Source organism: Canis lupus, chromosome 3 (genome assembly GCF_011100685.1).
Source record: "Canis lupus familiaris isolate Mischka breed German Shepherd chromosome 3, alternate assembly UU_Cfam_GSD_1.0, whole genome shotgun sequence".
NCBI classification, from domain to species: Eukaryota; Metazoa; Chordata; class Mammalia; order Carnivora; family Canidae; genus Canis; species Canis lupus.
In genome coordinates this window covers 41,191,421-41,212,581 of record NC_049224.1, presented here as the reverse complement: position 1 = coordinate 41,212,581, position 21,161 = coordinate 41,191,421, and the positions used below count along the sequence as shown (strand labels likewise).

The window sequence follows — 21,161 nt, the reverse complement described above, 5'->3', positions numbered from 1 at the left end:
CCATAGGAATCCAGAATATTCTACTTGGGCAATTACTGTAACTAGGCATCAATACTGTACTTATACTTAATTTCTAATACTCTTTTTTATTTTTAAAAAGATGTTACTTATTCTAGAGAGAGCAAGAGAGAGAGTGAGGGAAAGGGCGGGGAGAGTATGCAAGCACATGTGCAGGGGCAGAGGGAGAGGGGGGAAAAGTCTTAAGCAGACTCTGCACTGAGTGTGGAGCTCAACACATGGAGCTTGATCTCATGACGCTGAGATCATGACCTAAGTCAAACACTCAACCAACTCTGCCCCTCCCCACACGCCCCTAATTTCTCATACTCTATTCAACAATGTTCAACTTCATTATAAAACTTCTTTAACTGTGACTTTACTAAGTTGGATTCTTGTGAGAATTGAATTCACAATGGGCTGAACATAACCTTTATGGTTTTTCTCTGAGGATTAAGAATTGTCAGAAAAATTACAGGTGGTATTTTTAAGTTCTTTCAGAAAGTGAGTAGTTTCTCAGGGACTTAATCTCGTGAGGTGCTTCCAGGTACATGCTGCCACCCCCTACCAGGATGATGGGCTTTTTGCGAGGATTGGTAGGCTGCCTGGAGGAGCTGGTAACTGAGACACATCCATACAGAGGAGATGGTACTTCTGAGACCAACAAGGGGTAAGGCAAGGCTCTGATGAGCATGAGCCTACCCACCTGCCACAAAACATCATGAGAGGGGCACTGTCTGCACCTGGGTGCCCCAGTGCTCCTGTGTTGAGGGGTGGTGGTTGGTTAGGCTAGTCTCACCACAGGGGTCAGTAAATGCAATGAGCATGATGGTGGTGAAGGCATCTGAGATAGACTAGGGGGTAGGCATGGATGGGGTGGCATTCAGGACTAGGAAGGCAACTGTACCTGTCACATCCAAGTGCAGGGCAAGTGTACCATCACATCTAAGCGCAGGGCAGGCTCTGTCTCAAAGGTGCCAGACGACCATAGACTTCAGGTTATTAGAGACCCTGAGAGGCATCTCATCCATATTGTTCTCACTGAAAAACTGGCTATTTTGCTGTCATGGCACAGGGAAGATTCCCTAATTGACAAGCATATGGTTGGTTCCAAGGTCATAGAAAGGGCCCATTGGCACTGATCACTTAGAGCTGAAATCATGTCTGGCCACTTAATACTGACCCTGCTGGCCAGAAAAGTTCAGGATTCTTAGAAATGCCTGCAGGCTGGCAAGAACACTGCAAAAGACGCTGGCAAAAGCCCAGAGGTGGCTCAGATGGTGCTGCTCTAAAGGGTACAAGTGCTTTTACTTGGAAAACTGTCACTAAGGAAATGTTCATCATTGTGCTGTAGCAAGGTCTGTTTAAGTGAATAATTTAGGAAAGAAAAACCGCCTGCACTTGACTTGCTAATAGGTTTGCAGAGAAATGCTGGCAATTCCTCATTTCAGTGACAATGATAAGACCTGTGTTCACACCGCTCCAGGCCCTGCACATTCTCCACAACTATAGCACAACCCCGAGGGCCCAGCTCCACTACCGTCACTGCTTCCTTCCCATAAGGATGCCTTGCCAAGACGCTTGGGCACCCAGTGCCTATCTCTCTCTCTCTCTCTCTCTCTCACACACACACACACACACACACACACACACACACACACACACATATCTGAATTGATAACAAAGCCAGGCAGTGCTAAAGGAGTCTGGATATTGTCAAGCTTTTTCAGGAAAAATCCCAGGTTGGGACTAGTTTGCGCTTTGCAGGGGGAAAAAAATCTACTAGGGTTGAAATGGCCACAGGCACCACCCTAGAAGTTGTGTTTGTGTCTGTGTCTTTCTGCCTTCCTCTCTTTTACTCCATCTGTCTTCATCGATTCACCAAAACGTTGCCCTTGGCCAGGTGTTGGGAAATAGAACAAACAGGATGTACTACCTTTCGGGGTCAGTGGGTCCCAGGCCTGGAGGCAGGTTTCTGGCACTAGTGCTGTTAAGGGGAATGACAGTTTCTCTCCCCTGTGATCCTTGGAATTTACAATTTTTCAAATGTTTTTAATATTTCCATGAAACAGAGCATCAGAGATGGGTGTTGACTTTGGGAGGTGTGGGCACCCCAAAGCATCAGTAGTCACATGGCTCCTGAGACACAGCTTCTCTTTCCCTAGCAAAATGAGAAGGCCCCTCAGGGGCCCATGGTGACTAGATTCCTTGCTTACTCTCATGCTGCAGGTGCTGGTCCATGGAAGCCAAACACGGTAAAGTGAAAATCGGAAGCAAGACCTGGTTTTCCTTTCTGTGCCAAGTGCATAGCACTCCTGCTATTCATCTGCTGGCTTAGGGCTCTGGGAGCAATTGCCTCTTCCAGCTCTTTTTGGGCTCACCTGCTGAGGACATGGCTGAGGGAGCCTGGCCTCAACCATGAAGGTAGCATGTGTCCATGGCTAAGGGAGAGGACCCTTCTCATGATAGGTGGGGATCAAACTGGGTCTTCAGGAAATACGGCACATGTAGCATAATGGAGGGTGGTACTACCTGAGTCATGGCCCTCTGGGTGTTGGAAATACACAGCCTCTTGACTCCCTACCCCAATTCCAGCCGCTGCACACATCAGGAGGATGCCCATTCTTATGGATAAATAGTCCTGTTATACTACCTGCGAAGGAATCTGCACTGTTCTACTCTATCTGTTGTAGGTAAACACAGTATAACTTGTCCCACAATATATTCATACACATCTTCCAGTCTTACCTTAGTATTTTACCTGTTTTTTCCTTTGTCAGAATGACTAAAGTTATTTTAAGATTTTTGAGGTTATTACGTTGCCACTGTTTTTCCAGCCACCTCAACTCCCAGTTGGCCTGTAGGTGGGCTTTATGCTCAGTCACTGCCCAGGGAGGGAGGGGTGCCAGGTTGCAGGAGATAGCACCACTGGTGTCTTCTTGAGAAAATCCATTTCAAGCCTCCCGAAAGTTTTGCCCCACTGTGAAACCTTCTGGGGTGAGGGAGCCTCCCCTCCAAAGGAAGCCCCACAAAAGACACAAGGAAAACACATCACCTGGCACTTGCCGTGCACACAGAGGTCGGTCTCATAGGGCCCGCAGGGTGTGCCATCCAGGACCCTGTCAGCCACCAGCAGTGGGGACTCCTTCCCGAGAGGTGAGCAGTAGAGTTCACATGGTTTATCTGAGGAGGGAAAGAGGAAGGTGGACATTGATATAGGAAGGGGTTTGTAGGCCATGTAAGGTGCAGGTGCATGAAGGCAATGAGCTGGCAGGGTGCAGGTGCATGTAGGTGGTGGCCCAGAGGCTGAGAGGTCAGTACGGAATAGAGGTCACAGAAACCCAGCACATGTTCCTCAGAGACATGCACCTGCCCCTTGGAACACAACCCAGCAAATAGAGAAGGATCCTCAGACATAGGTAAACAACACATGAGTGAGGGCTCTGTAGGCTTTTATTCACCTAATTCTCTTCATCCTTTGTAAACGTATAGTATTCCTTTTCCTTAAGGCATTAAAAATACCAGGCTGAACAAACATTTTGTTGTGTGCTAACCCCTAAGTGAGTTGAATATGTATCAAGGGAGAGCCTGGGAGCTTATCTTGTTGTGGGGGTGGGATAGGGGGAGAAGGTGAATGAGCATGCCTCTGGGTAGGAGGGGGTGTGGTCCCTATGGATGTCTCTATAGCAGTGGCTTTTGCTAAGTGCCTTAGTGTTCCACCAGCTGCTGGATAAAAGCTTCAGGGCTGTGATATGCAGCAAGAAGGTCCTGGAAGAAACTGAGAGGGAATAAAGCATAGGAACACAGGGGCCTCCAGGACAACTTGTAAGGGCCATATTACCAGGCAGGAGGGAAACACTGGTTTCTGCTGCTCTTGGAACCAAGTGAGCTCCTATAACATGACAAGCTCTCATAGCCTTTGCTTAGGCTGTTCCTTTGCCTGAAAATCCCTCTCTGCACAAAGCTTTCTGGAAGTTTCCTATTACCCCAGAAGCTTCTACTCCAGAGCTCTCTCCTCTCATGCCATCTCTGACATGGAATCTCCATCTGCACTTTGCATACACCTCCTCAAAGCCCTTAGCCATTATCTTATTGACTTATAATTGTTTGAGTAACTTATGTATAAGGGGATTTCTTTTAGGGTGGGTTCCATTTCTAAAAGAGTTTGGATCTTATTTATCTTTAGATTGATTGAAGAACTGACAGTACTGGGAGACTACAGAGGACAAGGTACTAAAATTTTAATCTCTTGTCCCCAGGCCAGGCCAAGGACCTGACTCATAGAAGGACTTGGTAAATATTTTAATCTTTCCATATAAACTTTAGAATGAGTTTGTCGATATCCCCAAAATAACTTGCTGGGATTTCACTGGGATTGCACTGAATCAAGTCAAGAGAGAACGGACATCTTGATAGTATTGATTCTTCCTATCCACGAACATGGAATATCTCCTCATTTAATTCTTTTAATTCATTCATCAGAATTTTCCTCACATATATCTTCTACATAGAGTGTTAGATTTATTCCTAAATATTTCATTTTGGGGGTTGTCAGTGTAAATGGTATTGTGTTTTTAATTTTAAACACCATCTGCTCTTTGCTGGTATATAAGAAACTGAGTGATTTTTGTACATTTACCTTATATCTTGCAACCTTGCTATAACCGCTTACTAGTTCCAGAAGGTTTTTGTTTTTTTGTTTGTTTGTTTGTTGATTCTTTTGTATTTTCTACATAGATGATCATGTCATCTGCAAACAAAGGTAGTTTTATTTCTACCTTCCCAATCTGTATATTTTTAATTTCTGTTTCTTGTCTTATTTGTATTAGCTAGGACTTCCAGTGTGATGTTGAAAAGAAACAGTGAAAGAAGAAATCCTTGCTTTGTTCTTGATTTTAGGAGAAAAACTTCAAGCTCATTTTTAAATAAATGAATAGATTTTCTTCTTCTCTGAGAAGGATGAATGCACCCTTTTCTTTCTCTCAGTTATGATTCTAGTGACATTTATGTGACATTATGTGATTATTCTATAAAGAAACCTCCAAAGAGAGAAACACTAATACCTTTGTGCTGCTTCCGTCAGGCCCTTTGTTTCCACCATTGGGTCCTTTTCCCCACTGGGTCCTTCCAGTGGTCTCAGATGATCAAGAGCAGGGGAAGGAAGAGAAAGGCTTCTGGAGTTTACTTGGTCTCAGAAGACCTTGGAATCCCAGCTAGACAGTTCTTATCAGAGCAGATGTGTTGTCCCATCCAGGGTCTGTGGCTTTCATGACTGAATGACATTCACTAAACCACCAACATGTTCAGCAGCTTTCCAAAGCTCCTGTCTCATGGAGCTTTGCTGACCGACATGCCCAGTAGGATGTCTTGCCTTAGAACACTGTAAAGAAGCTACAGAGGTTCACTGGAAACATTCAACTTGTTTGTTAGAGTTAGTTGTGGAGGTCAGGGGAAACTCCTGTGAAGAGTAGCTTCCCAGGTAAGTAATGATGCTTCAATGTTTATTCATCCAAAAAACCCCCAAAAAATGAAAACAAAATTTTCAAAACAAAACAAAAACAGGAATTGAGCCCCTCCATCACACAAGGCACTCTTTGGGCACTGCTGGAAAAGAAAGATGAGTAGGGCATGCTTTTCAAGGCTGCCTCTAGCCTGCTGTCTGGGGAATTGAGCCATTCCTTCCACTCTATGCTTTGTTCTCTAGCAGCTCAGGCCCATTTCATGGGGCTTTTCACAGTCTGCCTCAACTGGGATTTGCTGTGTACTTGTCCATTAAACTACCAAGGGTGAAACTGATTTGGGCCAAAATGGAAATGGGATTTGGGCAGAAAAGTAAAGGATCTTTTGCAGCAAGTTAGAAAGACCAGACTTGGAGGGGATAAAGATTGTTTAGCTGGGCTCTTTGTTATAAACATCAGGAAAAAAAAAAAAAAAAAAAAAAAAAAAAAAAAAAAAAAAAAAAAAAAAAAAAAAAAAAAAAAAACATCAGGAAAGTGGAGATCCACAGATGGAGGGATTTTTGGCCATGACCCCAGGCAAGAAAGTACACTCAACTCCACGTGCACTGGACTCTCCTACCCACAGACACTGTCCTCCTTGGCTTGGGCAGTCTGGGGGCACACAGACTCCAGAATAGAGTCCAGAGGTAACACTTCCTTTGCTCCGCTAAAACTCCATTTGTCCATCTCCTTTTCTGAGGTCTGTGCTCAGAATTTAGGGCACCCTACACCTCTAAGGAGGTGTAGCACTATCTCTCAAAGGGACTCGGGATAATCTTTATAAAAGTTGAGGAGGAGCCCCTCAAAATTCTCTGAAAATTCTCCTCCAAGCTACCTTGGGTGGACAGTTAATCCCCAGATAAATGAGGTGCTGTGATTCCCCTCTGGGCATAGCATTTTACATTCTTAGTTGTACAGAAGCTCAAATCTTCTTAAAAGTCATATAACCACATACTCCAAGGAAAGAAGCTTAGAGCATTCCTCTTATACGGCTCATGTGTGCTAAAATGAAATTCTGATTGAGGCTGGACTGTCTGGTGTGGTTCCTGGTGTCTCACTGGCCTACTTTTTTTTTTTTTTTTTTTGCCAGGACTTATATACCTGGATGGAGAAACCACAGACAGGGCAGGGGAGATGAGCTCAGGGGCTTGGAGGATTCCCCCTGGTAATCCATAGTGATGAAGACACAAGGTCTTACTGAGAGACAACACTGAATTTTGAGGCTACCACAAGCGTGCACTCCAGCTCTGTCTGGCTATCTGTGTGGGATACATGCTGAGGAGGCTACTCTCCCCTACTCCCAAAGCTGCCCACCACGACTCCAGAACCAGGCCTTAGTTGATTGGACCAGCAGCAGCCACCTGACTGTAGCTGTATCAGAGTCTTTCTTTCCATCACAGCCTCATCGCTCTGCCTTGTGAGGCCTCAACTGATTAGATCAAGAGTGGCCACGTGACCACAGGTGGGCTGATCAGAGTCTCTCTCTCTTGAAAAACCTGCACTAAAATTCAGATGCAGAGCAGCTGTGTCTACTCATGGCTGATGAATCTGAAAGAAGTCTTTTCTCCCTTATCCACAATTCAGAAGTCCAAAAAGCTCTGACAACTGCAAGCATTTTCTTGCATTTGTGGCAAATGTATCTGGTAGCAAAACCAGCCTTGATGACATGAAGCTGTTGGTAGTCTTCAGTATCCCAGTTAGAGACTGTTCATGGGTTCCATCCCATCCCTGAAGAGAGAGGCATCCATGTGCTTCCCTGGATGGTGGCGTGCTCCTTGGACCACACTGGTAGTATTAATACATGGTTGATGCACTGTTGTTACCTAATACCAAAAATGCTTTGGCCATATCTGGCCCCAAAGGATAGACAAAGGATGAAGGTGTTTCGGGCCACCCATCACTCTACATGTGGACAAGTCATGTGAAAACCAATTTGCAGTTCGAGGCAGGAAGAAATGACTCGCAAACACAAACTGTGGTGGGCATGGAGAAAGGGTTCTGATTATTTTCCGAGGCCCTTTCCTCAGATCCCAGCTCTTGGGATCCAAGACCTCCTGCATATTTGTGACAACTTCTCTCTTTGTCATTAAGCACCTCCAGTCTGCTTGGCTGAACTGGAGTTGAAGTGTCCCTAACCATCATACCCTCCATACCCTGGAAGACTCAGACCCAGAGGGGGTTTTGCCATGCTTGAGAGGGGCTGGGAATGCACCTCCATGCTCAGCCTCGGCCTTGGCTGAGCCCTCTGACACTTCAGTGGGCACGTGGCCTGCTGGCTTGGGCAGGAAGGACTAAACTCCTAAAGATTTCCATTTAAATGAGATTCCACGGGGAAAGCAGAAATGGGGTGGGTTTGGCAACAGGCCATCTCCATGGGTTTCTCTTTAAAGGCCTTCCCACTTAGACCTATTTTCTAAGGAGAGCCTTTGTCTTCTTTCAGAGGTGGTATGGATTTGTGGTCCTGAGCCCTCCCTTGGAAAATCTACCTCTGCAAGAATTCTTTTTTTTTCTTCAATAAGAGAAAAAAGAAAAAAAAAAAAAAAAAAGCTTCCCCTTTCTTGAACTATGCGTCACTCGCCAAAGAATTCCACAGTGATAGCAATGCTATGAATAGGGCAGTCATAATGGGCTTCGAGAGAGCCCAGAGCCCAACCACAGGAATCGTTCCCATCACAGCTGAGCTAGAATTGTGCCTTTTATAAGCTGAGTTTTGAGAGGAACAAACTTATAATCTGTATTCTCCCCATGCCCTCTGAATTGGCCATTTGTTATTTTGTTTTCATCCTTGTGAAATGCTCCTTTTAAGAGTCTCTCCTTCAAAGACAAATGCGTACTGCCTATTAGCTGTCCTTATCAGATAGGGCAGCACTTCTCAGATCAAAAGCAGTGGCACTCTGGCTATAATTATTTATTGCTTTGGGAGAGAGAAATGAAAAGCAAGTGGGTCGGAACACATTTTGAACCTGGTAAGTGAACCCAGATAGCTGCCCCACGAAGCTTCCTGGGTTGGGGAGCTGGGGCAGACATCAGTTTCAGCCACTGTGATGATAAGGGAGCTGAGGAGCTCAGTGATCCAAAAGTGGTTACAAGTAAAATAGAAGTTTAATCTGGACTTGGAGAAATCTATGGAAAACCAGACATTTACGTGGGATTTCTGCATTGAATTTCAGGGGAACTGAAAGCTGAAGCAGAGCAAGGAAAGAATAACAATAATAGTGTGTGTGCAGTCAAGTGGAAATGGGGATGTAGCGAGTCCCTCTTGGATCTGATCTCTTCTTGCTCCTGACAGCAGCAGAGGACATGACAGAGGATCTAAAGCGTCTTCATCCAGCAGGCTGGAATGGCTGATGGTTTGGAAACAAGGCTGCTCCTCATCAGAACCCATCACTGCACTGGAAACAAGGCAGCTTCGGCTGGGGCTCGCTTTCTCCCGATCAGGGGTCCGAATGTGCTCGAGACATACGGAAGCCTCCTGGGTCTTCCTACACCAGAGGAATGGCCTGGCCGAGAGCAGTGAGGGTCTTGTGTGAGTTCCTGCCTCCAGCTGCACATGTTCCTTTTGGGAGGGCAGGTCTTCTCGCTCCTTTGTCTGCAGGAAAAGCTGAGGGTATGTAGGCTGCTCTTCTTTTGAAGTCTTGGTTAGGCAATGGTGCATCTACTATCACACAGCTCTAACAAGTGGTTTTCTTTTTAAAAAGGAAAAAGTCTGGGGAGCTCCCCAGTGCTTTTAAATGAACCTGTGGCTGAGCGGGGTGGTGTATTATCTGCTATGATTATAGAACATCCCACGTTACTTTACAGCTCAGTTCAAGGCTAATGGGTTGGGTTGCTAGGTTCAAAGCTGCAGGTCTGGGGCTTTTATTTCCTGTGATGCCTCAGCCTACCCCCACAGAGCTATGCACACTTGAGCTTGTAACAACAGACTGCAGAATATAGATTTCAGAGGTTCTTCAAGCCACAAAGAAGAAACCTAGGACTTGGCACAGGAACCTCATTCTCCTGCAAAAGACTTTGGAGACCGTGTAAAAATCAGGCACAGTCACCGTAGTTCTTATTAAAGCCTCTTCACTTGACACTTATGAAGTCATGCTCTCATTCTGTCTTACTCGAGTAGTGGAAGCCAGATGAGAGGTAGTGATTTTCTCAGCCAGCTCTTCTGGAACTGGGGTCCCTCCCTGCTTATCAGCTACAGGAACTTAGACATGTCATGTAACCTGTAACCTCTCATCTTTGCATGGCTCGTTTTACATAGTAATTAAAATAATGTACGCAGAACTAACTTGTGCTTGGCATATGGTGTGCTCAACAAATAGGACCATATAGTCATCGTTACAATGTAGTCTTGTCTCCAGAAGATGAAGAGAATTTTAAGTGTAAAAAGCTTTGAATGAGGCCATGGGGGTAGGCAGTCCTTATCAACAACAAATAAACATTACAAATCTTACAGACATGATATACCACCTAGAATGTGATCAGCTGCTAGAAATGCTTCTAATGGCCCATGGGGCAGACTCCTTTGATTTGGGAGAAAGTTCTTGGAAGGAAAATTTGACCCGTACCTATCATCATCTTTGAGTTATAACTGTCCTCAAAACCTTTTTTTTTTTCCCCCAAACACCATAGTCAAGGAGTAAAAGCCAACCCAAAATGAATCAAGAAAAGAAATTCAAGAAAGCATCAATGTTGTAAAGAGAGAGAGCAGACACAGAAACCCACTGTCCTGTTCCTGCAGAGCCTCGTTCTCTTCAAAGTTGGCCCTGGGCCCCTCAGCACGTGGCACTAGGCAGCAGGCTGCCAGCACACCTGCCTTGCTGCCAATGGGGGTGCAGGACAATTCTGGTCTGTTGCCTGCCTCACAGCTGCTTTTAAGAACTCTCCCAGAGTTGGGTCATCCAAGTTCAACCCCACTGCTCGAGAAACCAGTCCACTGATGATTGGGGCAGCTGGACTGGGGTATCCCGTTCATTGGATGGACTGCTGGGAAGGGGGAAACCTGTGGATTTTCCTAGGAGGTGTTTACATTCTTGGAGGAGAAGGTGGGGGGGGGGGGGCACTGTGAAAGGACGTGCCATATGCCTTTACCATCAACCACTACTGCTGTCAGCAGGCCCTTCTTCTTGTTGCTCAGGCGGTCATGTGTCTGGCACTGCTGGTCTCGGAAGCTGGGCAGGCCCTTAGGGCAGGGCAGGTTCTCGCAGACAGCATGCTCCACACTGGCTCCCAAGCAGTGAGTGCCTCCTGGCCCAGGGCTGGAAGAAAGAGAAAGGTCTTAGTTAACCAGACTGGGAACAGCAGCAGGGGTGCTGTTTGCCTCTCTTACCCAGAGGGGGAGGGGCCAGGCAGAGTTTCCAAAGCAACCTCCCTCTGCTCTTGCACATGGTATCTCTGCAATCCCAGCCCCGTGCTGATGGCATGTTTTTTTTTTTTTTTTTTTTAATTTTTTTTTTTGGCATGTTGAAGTGAGCCGTCAGCAAAATGCATCCAAGAACTGTAAATCAGGGTCATCTGGAAATAGGATCGGGTGAGTATCAGTTCAGTAAGATCCACAAATTGCGTCTTTCATCTGAACTTAAGACTTGGCCACTTGTAACACTGAAAATGCCAAGGGGAATTTTTAGTGTGTCGGTTTTTTTTGTTGTTGTTGTTATTGTTGTTTTGGTCTTCTATAAAGCAAAGACCTTTAAATGGCTCCTAGGTATACTCTGGGGTCACTAAGTTTCAGGATGAGTAAATAGTTCTCCTTTACTTTAGAATGCAAAGCATCAGAATGATTCTGTAACTTACTCAATGGCTTTGGGTGGAGACCTGTCAGATCCTGTCTCTGCAACCTTTACTTGGGCAAGTGTGAGACCACAAGTGATCAGAAACATGTCCTCTGTCCCAGATGCTCCGTGCTTAGTATGGGGATCTAAGCAGTTCTGGAGAGCCAGATGTGTTCTCTGGCCAAGACCAGGTGTGTGACCAAAACACTGGTGTGGCTGGCTGAAATGTGGCTCTGTCCAGCTCTTCCATGAGAGCCTGGGGTGTCCTCACAGGACTCTGACCTGAGCAATCTCACTGGTTCCCTTTATTTTCATGATGCCAAAATTACCAGGTTGGAGTATGACTGTTTTCTCTCCGTACTTTTTATTAAAATTCGGCATACAAAAGAACACAAATCACAAGTGTTTTGCTCAATGGCTTTTCACAAATTACATATACCTGTTGGCAGGACAATATTTTTGACATGATAACCATTTCATATTGAGTATTTTTTTCCTCCCTTTGCCATTCCTTGTAATCAGACAATGAGGCTGCCCTGTGATCACTGCTTTAAGGGGAGAGGTATCGCAGGAGAATTCCTTGGGCTTTTGTGTTATAGAAGTCTACACAAGGAGTCCACAAGCTTTTTCTGCAAAGGGCCAGATGGTGAATATTTCTGGCTTTGTTGGCCATGCAGTCTTTTGCAATTACTCAACTCTGCTGTTACGGCACAAAAGTGGCCAGAGACAATGCATGGCATTGGCACGGCTGAGCGCCAATAAAACTTTATAAAACAGGTGGTGAACGAGATTTAGTCCATGGGCCATTGTTTCCTGGCTCCTGGTCTACATAAATGTGTTGGAGAAAATGTCTGGAACAGGAAGAAAGGCTCTGCTCTTACCTTTATGCCCACCTCATATACACCAGACAACCTCTCCCTCACTTGGGAGGGAGCCTTGAGAGATTATCCACACTGGTGACCCCAGAGAAGGGCCCTGCATTCTGATCTCCAAGTTAGGAAACAGCAAAACCTCTCTACAGTTTATGGGATCTGAGAACAGAGGGACCTTTTGTTCTTTTTCCTTCCCAGAACACCAGGGAGGAAGCTGGATCTCGGAGAAATGACTGCATGGCATGTTTGGGTAGACAGAATCTCGGACCACCCCCCCAAGAGTCCTGGGCCTGAATGCCAAGTGTGGAGAGATGAATGGACTCCTGTGCCACAAAACACAGTGTGGAAGAAACAGAGAGGGGAAAAGCCATGTGGACCAGCAGGAGGGGCATCTCTGAAACAGGCAAATTCCCATGGCTGGGACCAGAGAAGGCATGGGTGAGGCAGCAGATGCTGTATGGTGAGAAGTTATGGGTTGAATTGTGTCCATCCTAAAATCATATGCTGAAGGGCTAACCCCACTGCCTCAGAATGTGGCCTTATTTAAAAATAGGATCACTACAGATGTAGTTAATTAAGATGAGATCATACTAGAACAGGGTGAGCTCCCAATCCAATGTGACTAGTATTGTTATAGAAAGGGGCAATCTGGAGATGGAAGCACAGAGGGAGAACACTATGCAAAGATAAAGACAGAAATTGGGGTGATGTTCCCACATTTGAAGGAATGCCAAAGATTACCAGTAAGCCACTAGAAGTTAGGAGAGAGGCATGGGACAGATTCTCCTTCACCGTCTTCTGAAGGAACAACCCTTCCAAGACCTTGATCTTGGACTTCTGGTCTCCAGAACTAGAAGGGAATAAATTTGTGTTGTTTTTGCCACCCAGTTAGTAATAGTTTGCTATGGCATCCCTTAGAAGACAGATATACCAAATGATACAAGAATCAGATGCATCCTCACTGAATTTAGTTGTAGACTTAGGGAAAATGACGCAAAAATTCCTCAAGTGATTAGGAATCCAACCTGAACCAGAACGGAGTTCAAAAATACAAATTAAAAAACATCAAGAGTACAAATGCAAATAAAAATTGGTTTCTAGAAAAATGAAGAAAACAATGTTTTCTAGTTAGGGTGTGAATTGAGATGTGTGCATCTCGTGTAATTAACTTCCTGGGTTGTCACTAGGCTTTAGTTTCTACTGTACCCGTCACTAGCAACTGATTTTCCTAAATTTATATCTGACTGACCGCAATGAACAAACTACCTTTATGCCTTGTAGCAGGTGGGTGGAGAGTTTATATATGAGAAGACAACTCCTGGATCCAGCAGAAAGTGGGCCTGGAGTGGCGGTAGCCCATGGGAAACCTGATATGCCTCAGGGTGCTTTCCTTCTCAACTGTTCACCTATTTCTTCTCCATTTCCAACCTTCTCCCATGGGAAGATCCTGCTTCAGACCCTCATCTAGCCCACTGCCTCATCTTCCCCAGCCATCCACCCCCCCTCCCCAGTCTGTCTGTCCTTGAGGCCCTGCAGCATCTTTTTATTTCCTACCTGGTGCCTCTCTTGACCCTGCTTGGGTCTCTGGTATGCTTCTTATCATCAACCTTGTGAAATGGTGAGGTAGATTATTGTCTTCCTTCTATTTTTCTGCAGCTTTCATGCAGAGAACCTTGCATAGGCTAGTCTTCAACAAACAGTAGTTAGAGTGAATTGAACTGTATTATCAAAATTTATCTTACTATGACTGAGAGACTAAGGTCAGGGAAGATAGTGGAGTAGGAAGCACCAGGAATCCATCTCTCCACTTAGACAATTGTATTGGCAAAAATCATCTGAAATAACTATTTTGAAATTCTGGAGTCTGTTAAAAAATGTGCCACCTCCTGAAAAAATCTTGGCAGGTAAGGTGTGGTTAATTTAGATAAATTTCAGCCTTTATTGTGGTAGTGGCTGTCTCCCACACTTCAGCCCCAGGGTAGGTAGTTGTACCTGTATACCTGGTATGACTGGCTGGAGCCAGGGAGGACAATAAGAACCTTATTCTCCAAATACTGGGGTTCTCTGTTCTGGTTTTTCAGTGCTGCTTCTGATTTCTGAGGTATGGGAATAGAGGGTGACCACCATTGTTGCAATTCCAATGAGCTGAAGGGACTTCCAGGGACTTTCAATGAGAAATACCTTTTTTTTTTTTCCTCCTTTGGGAGCCAGATATGTAAGGACTAAGTCATTTAAAAGCAATTACACATTTGAGAAAATTTAGAGAGCCATCAGGATTGTCTGGAAAAGATGAAGGCTAGAAAAGGCTTGAGAAGACCTTATGCTTTCACTTTAGGTTGATCCCCAGCACAGAGAAACCTTTAACAACAAAGAAACAACAAATCCTGGGAAGGAGGGAAGCTGATTATCAGAGATACATTATAAGATTTGAATGTCCAGTTTTCAACAACAACAACAACAACAACAAAATCACAAGGTATAAAAAGGAAAAGAAAGGTATGGCCCACTCAAGGTAATAAACTACACTGGCAGAAACTGTCTGAGAAAACTCAGATATTGAGCATATTATGTAAAGACTTAAAACAACTGTCTTAAAAATGGTCAAAGCACTAAAGTATAATAGTGCTTTGAATAAATAAAGACAGGAAAATGATGTATGAGAAAAATGATAGTATCAATAGAGATAGAAATTATGAAAATGAAAAATTATTTCTAGGGTTTAAAAATATAATAATTGAAATGAAAAATTCACCAGGTGAGTTCAAAAGCAAATTTAAGCAGGCAAAAGAATGAATCAGCAAATTTGAATATAGGGCAAATGAAATGATTAAGTCTAGGGGGTGAAAAGAAGAATGAAGAACAGTGAACAGAGGGGATGTGTGGTAAATTACTAAGAGGACCAACATATACATCATGGGAGTTTCAGAAAACAAAGAGAAATAGAACATTTGAAGAAATAATGCCTGAAAGCTTCCCAGATTTGAAGAAAGACATGAATCTGCATATCCAAGAAGCTTAACAAAGTCCCAGTAGGATAAATTCACTAATACACTTTTCAATTAAACTGTCAAAAAATAGAGAATCTTGAAAGCAGCAAGAGAGTGGTAACACAACACATATAAGAGAATCTTAATAAATTATGAGCCTATTTCTCATCAGAAACTTTGAAGGCCAGAAGATAGCAGATCAATACATTCAAAGTTCTCAAAGAAAAAAAATCTATCAACTAAGAATTCTATATCCAGCAAAACTGTCATTCAAAAATGAGGGAGAATGTCAGACATTTCAGATAAATTGAGGATGTTTTTTGTTTTTACTACCAGACATGCTCTACAATAAACACTAAAGAGAGTCCTTCAGGATTCAAATGAAAGGATGCTAGATAGTGACTTGAAGCCATATGAGAAAATAAAGATCTCCAATCAAGGAGATATGATGCTAAGCTTTGTCAGTACAAGGTACTAGAGAGACACAGAGAAAGAACAGACTTTTGTCTCTGGTTATGGTATTTAATTTCTCTCAGCAGAGTCCTGTGGTAGCATGTGATGCATGCCACCTCCCTCTGAGCAGCTTCATCTCAGAGGGCAGCATCTAAGCATGCCAATGCTTTGGGAAAATTCTCATCCTGGTTTCAGAAGCAGTTTCTCCCCTTGGACAGCTTTCCCTAACACCCCATAGTGTGGCTTTTCAAAGGACTCCACCAGTGTAGCACCTCTGCAAACTTCTCCATCATCCAATGGACCTTAGTTTCATCCTCTCCAACAAGTCCAAGGAATTTTGTCGCTGTATGTGTGTGTGTGTGTGGGGGGGGTACCTTCATCCATATTTGTTCCTTCCTTGTGTGCTCTGTCTCAGACCCAAAGATAGTGACCACTTCCTATACCTGCTCTTCCAGTGCTCTTCCTCTGTTCTCTTTATCTCTTAGCAGCTCCAACCACCAGTTATAGTTAATGCTTTTTTACATTAAACTTTCCCTATTCAAAAACAAAATGACTGAAAGAGTTGATATTTTCCAGTTTTCCTTTGGGTCACTATTTGAACAACACGGGAAAAAGAGACACAATCCATGAGCCGTGTGATTTGTTACCAAAATCATCCCAGTATGTCGATCCATGGCAGGAATCTGCCTTGAGCCCACTCATTCTTCATAACTGTATCTATAATACAGGTCATCTTAGAGTTACCATGACATCTGTAATGGCCTCCCAGGTATACACTGGTGTGAGACAACAGAAAGAAGCCCTCCATAATACAGCGGAGAATCTTTGTGTGGAGAGGGTGTGTCTGATGGGAACATCCAAAAATGGCTTACAAACAGAAGTTCTGTGGGAGGACTTGGAAGGAGAGGACCAGCTTTACCAAGGAATCCACATCAGAGGAGTGTGCCAAGCCTAAGCCATATGGACACAAGGGCCTTCAGGAGAGAGATGGTGTTGGGGCTGGCAAACACAGGTAGGAGAGATCACCCTCCAAAAGTCTGAGGATCAGAGAGCTGAGGTTCTCATCCAGTATTGTAAGTTTCTCTGGACTACGTAGTGTGGATGAAGTAAAAAGAGGTCTAGGAAGCCTAAAGCAACAGAAACCAAGCTTGATATGGCTAAAATGAGCAATGGTTGAAATCACAGAATTCATGGTAAAATGAAGTTGCTCACTTTTTAGAGCTGGAAGTAGGTCTATGTACTATTCTCAGCTTTTCCTTTGAGGACTGCAAGGCACAGACAAGGCTGCCAGGCTCCACCGCTCAGGCTCCAAGGCCTCAGAACTCATGGAGACAGAAAGGGTGGTGATTTGAAAGTAATTTGAAATCTTATCTTGAAGTGAGGTATGGTCAGCTCAGGACATGGGTGAGAAGTGATAAGGATAGAGGAACTTTCACATCCACAGGAGTATAGACTAATATGGCCAGAGGGCTTACACATGACCTACTCTTTATAACCATTACTTTGTCAAACCTATGCAAAAAATCTGAAGGGGTTCCTGACTGCATCCTTCAGATGAGGACATCAAAGTTCTAATATGTTAAATCAAAAAGTCCAGCAAGTAAGTGAGAGGTAGACATAAAAAGTGTGATTCCCAAGAGCTCCTGGATGTGGCAGGAACTGGCTGGGAGGGCAGCTGACCATTAGCTGTCATGATTCTGAGAGGCCAGCCTGACCTACATTGTGATGGATGTTTCAAGATGCTTTTCCAACACCAATCCTCGGGTTCTATTTGTACTCTGTTGGGACTTTCTAAACATCAATAAAATAGAAGTTTGGATATAAACCCAAATGATCTGAATGGGCACATCACAGGAAGATATCCAAATAGCAAACACAGACACAAACAATGCTCACAAATGCTCATTAGTTGGAAAGGAAATGCAAAGGAAAATCTCAGGAGATACCACTACACACCCATCAGAAAGGCCAACGTGAGAAATATTGATGATACAGAAGCACTGGTGAGGCTTGGAGCAAGAGGAAGCTCCCTGTTGCCCACAGCAGTTGATACAGTAGAGCTGCCCTGTAAAACCACACCCTCATTCAGTCACATGCATGCACACTAGGAGCCAGTGACTACTTCCTGCTCCATCAATATGCACCTGCATGTGTGCCCAACACACACACCCGACTATGATGAGCAGTCCTGCACCAGGAGCCACACTCTAGAATAGGTGTGCTTTTCTGTATATTGTACCTTAATAAAGATGCTTAAAAATAAGGGGAAAATAAGGTAGAGAGGCTTTGGTGAGAGATTGAAGTGTGGAGAGAAAAGTGAGCTCCGGCAGGGCAGGACTATCTCTTGCTAGAGTGGGGTCTGAAGTGCTTTGGGCAGACCCAAGGCAGAGTAGGAATGCAGCAAAGGTTCATGGAGAAGAACGAGATCACGCAGCACCTTGGGAGTGGATGAATATGCAGAACACCCCAGCTGAGTGACACTTTTTATTTTTTTGCTCTGTTCTCCTCAGTGAAGATAGATTGTAAGATAAAGTCACAACAGTGGTTCAGATCCACTCACCATCCAGAGCCACAGATGGCTTAGTGGACAGCCAGCAGCTCCAGATGTCAGGAGTAGTGTAGGGTTGCTAAGGTCCCTTCAGGGCAGCATACATCCTAGTTATAAGGCCTCTGCTGCAAGGTATCCAAGTAACACATGTGACTTAGACTCAAGTGTAAAAGACTGAGATTTTAAAAACCCACCCATGGGAACATCAGGTCACTGGCATGTTGAAAGTGCACATACAGGGGTTTAATTTTGGAAGCACTTACAGGCATATAACTTCACTCCCCAACCCCAGGCCTCACATTGGGTCTTATGAGGCTGGCTGCTTTCAGAGCGATACTGTTCAGTGACCTCAGTGCATTCTGTATCTATGCTCCACTCACCTTCTCTTCCTTCTTGTGCTCTAACAGAGTGGGCTTTTCACAAAAGACCATCTGAGCCTTTCTCCTGACCCTATTCTCTAGCCCTCCCTCTAAAACACAAGCCTTTTGATAGGGTACCAGAATTCAAATTATAAGTGAACTTACTGCCTTATAGTCTTTTGGGGCAGAAACTCCCATTGATAGCAACACAAATTGTGGCAGGAAAGGACGAGCCTAGGAAGCTGGATTAAAAACCCAGATGGTCCCCCAGGCCCTGATGTCAGCCAGCAAGAAATATGAATTCCAAGAGCTGTAAGGACCAGGACTAGAGAAAGAAAAAGGTGGAGTTGGGGAGTGGACTCTCTTGTCAGTATTTTTGGACAGTGAATAAACCAGCTGCAGGATATGGGGAAGGAGCCAGGAATATAAAGTGAAGGGGATAGGGAGAGGGTGGTGGGAGCCTTCCAAGTCTGAGATGTACATAGCAGTGAGATTTGGACATCCTTGGGAAATCTCAAGGCAGCAAGCCTGGTGAGTTAAGGAGCAAGCCAGGAAGAGGACGTTGTTTTGGTCAGAGATTGGTTCCAGGGCCTCGATCAGCTGTGCTTTGTAACAATCACCATGTCAGGCCTCTCTGCAAAATCAGGCTAACAACTCTTGCCTGGAATTCATAAAACATTGTCTGTATCCTGCATGTTCCCCCTACCCCCAAAACCCTGGGGCTGCTGCTAAACCACCCACACAACATCGGGCCCTTCTCTTTCCATTCATCAAGGGGGTGCTTCCCCCTGTGCTTCTGCCAGGGAGAAAGAGCCTGTTGGTGCTCTCCAGAATGGGAAACAAACCTACATTGTTATTGCAAAAGATTGGACAGGCTACCCAGGCATAAATATTATAGAAGCAGGGACATATTGTTTCTCTCACTTGGGATAAACAGACTGGGTGACATTTTGGAGTTTGCTCTGGAGAGGACCCTGGGCACCCCTAGCTATGGAACACAACATCCCGGGGCAGGGCAGGCATGGGGAAGATGACTCTCATGTGCAGGGGAACCTGAGCCACACTCAGGGCTGTTCACAGCACTGGGGCCTCCGTGAAGTGAGATTGTATGAGAAAGGGTGGCCAGCTGGTGATCTACCTTCTTGGCATAATAATTTACAATGACCTTTGTGTTTTGGGGGAGAAACAATAATAAGTGTGTGTTCTGGGATGCTGGACAAGCAGAGACTGCTTTTTCTTAGCAAGCATGCATCCAAGTGGTAGGGAGCACAGGTCATGGAGGGCTATTCTGCTCTAAGCAATGGAAAGGAGGATGGTGCCCAGCAGGTGTGGACTTCATGGAGTTCAAAGGCCACTGGGGTAGGGGGAGTGAAAGCAAGTGAGCAAGTATGTATGAGTAATTACAAATTGTTAAAATACCTATAAGGTAGGAAAGGGGTGCTGAGAGAGAGTGCAAAGCAGGCACTCTACCTTGTTCAAGGTGGTCAGGAAGGAGGCCTGAGAAGGCATTTACTTAGAGACCCAAGGAGAGGGACGGGCAAGTGGGGAGAGGGAAAGGAATACTGGAAAAGGTCTGGAGCTTGGAATGTTGTATCTGAGGACAGAAAGAAGGCTGAAGTGGGTTGAATGGTGGCTCTTTCCCCTCCCAGATTATATTACCCAGAACCTTCGAACATGGCCTTAATTAGAAAAAGGGTCTTGGTAGATATAACTGAGAATCTCCAAATTAAGAGAAGAGATTATCCTGACTGGGGTGGGCCCTAAATCCAATGACAGGTGTCCTTAGAGGAGTAGAGAAGACCACAGGAAGACAGATGCAAGTCTACAAAGGCAAAGAATGCCCGAGGGCACAAGCAGCCACCCAAAGGTTGGGGAGAGGCGTGGGTAGGATGAATCCTCTTTCAGTTTCAAGAAGGAAGCAATCCTGCCAACACCTTGATTTCAGACCTCTGGTTTCTACAATGGGGAGAAGGTAAATTTCTATTGTTTTTACGACACCAAGTTGTGGCAATTTATTACAGCAGCCCTGGGAAATGAATACAGAGACTGTGGTCAAGAGTATGGAAGGGCAGTGGGGTAATGATTGAAATGACTGTAGCAGGAAGAGAGAGAACTGGATTTATGCTTAAGTGGATCTCTCTGGCTCTGTGTGGAGAATGAATGGTGGGGGGGGGGGGAGGGGGCGGGCAGAGAACATGCTAGAAGCAGGGAAGCCAGTGCAAAAGGTCTGAAAGAACAATGGAGCCTCACTGCTGGGTTCTATACCAGCTATGTGACCGTGGGCAAGTGACCTGACCTCTCCACCACTCAGTTTCTAATCAGTGGGCCAAAAAAGATTACCTCTCCTGTACGGCAGCATTAAATGATTTGCTATGTGTAAATGTCAAAAAGGGAACCTAGCACATAGTGCAGGCTCGCTGCATTTGCCATTCTCATCACGAAAGGATGTGGCAGAGGAAGAGAAGGGACAAGAGGACAGTTCATGAACTCAGGGGCTTTGGACTGGAGCACTGTAATGGATGGTAGTGCTATTAAAGGAGTGTGGGGAAGTGGGCTGGGAGGAGAGATCATGGGCTGGGAAGAGTCAGGTTTGAGGTGTCCAGGAGAAGACCAAGGGAAGTTGGCGGGACTCTGCCCATTGAGAGTGGGCAAGAATTTTTTTCATCTGTTTTTTGCTTGTCCCTA

The 21,161-nt window shown here is 44.9% G+C and overlaps 1 protein-coding gene and 1 long non-coding RNA gene across 2 annotated transcripts in view; one reads left to right on the top strand and one right to left on the bottom strand.

Annotated features, from left to right (window-relative positions):
• Positions 1-21,161, bottom strand: part of ADAMTS17 (ADAM metallopeptidase with thrombospondin type 1 motif 17) — a 338,281-nt gene that overhangs the window by 111,769 nt on the left and 205,351 nt on the right. Inside the window, exons 13-14 of the mRNA XM_038532673.1 lie at positions 10,578-10,744; positions 3,053-3,180 (exon numbers count right to left, since the gene is read on the bottom strand). Coding sequence (XP_038388601.1) covers positions 3,053-3,180; positions 10,578-10,744 — 295 coding nt within the window. The remainder of the gene's footprint in view (positions 1-3,052; positions 3,181-10,577; positions 10,745-21,161) is intronic.
• Positions 8,334-16,098, top strand: LOC111095193. The gene is made up of 4 exons (XR_005356922.1): positions 8,334-8,461; positions 8,666-9,102; positions 10,956-11,016; positions 12,328-16,098. It is a non-coding gene; the product is annotated as an uncharacterized LOC111095193 (long non-coding RNA).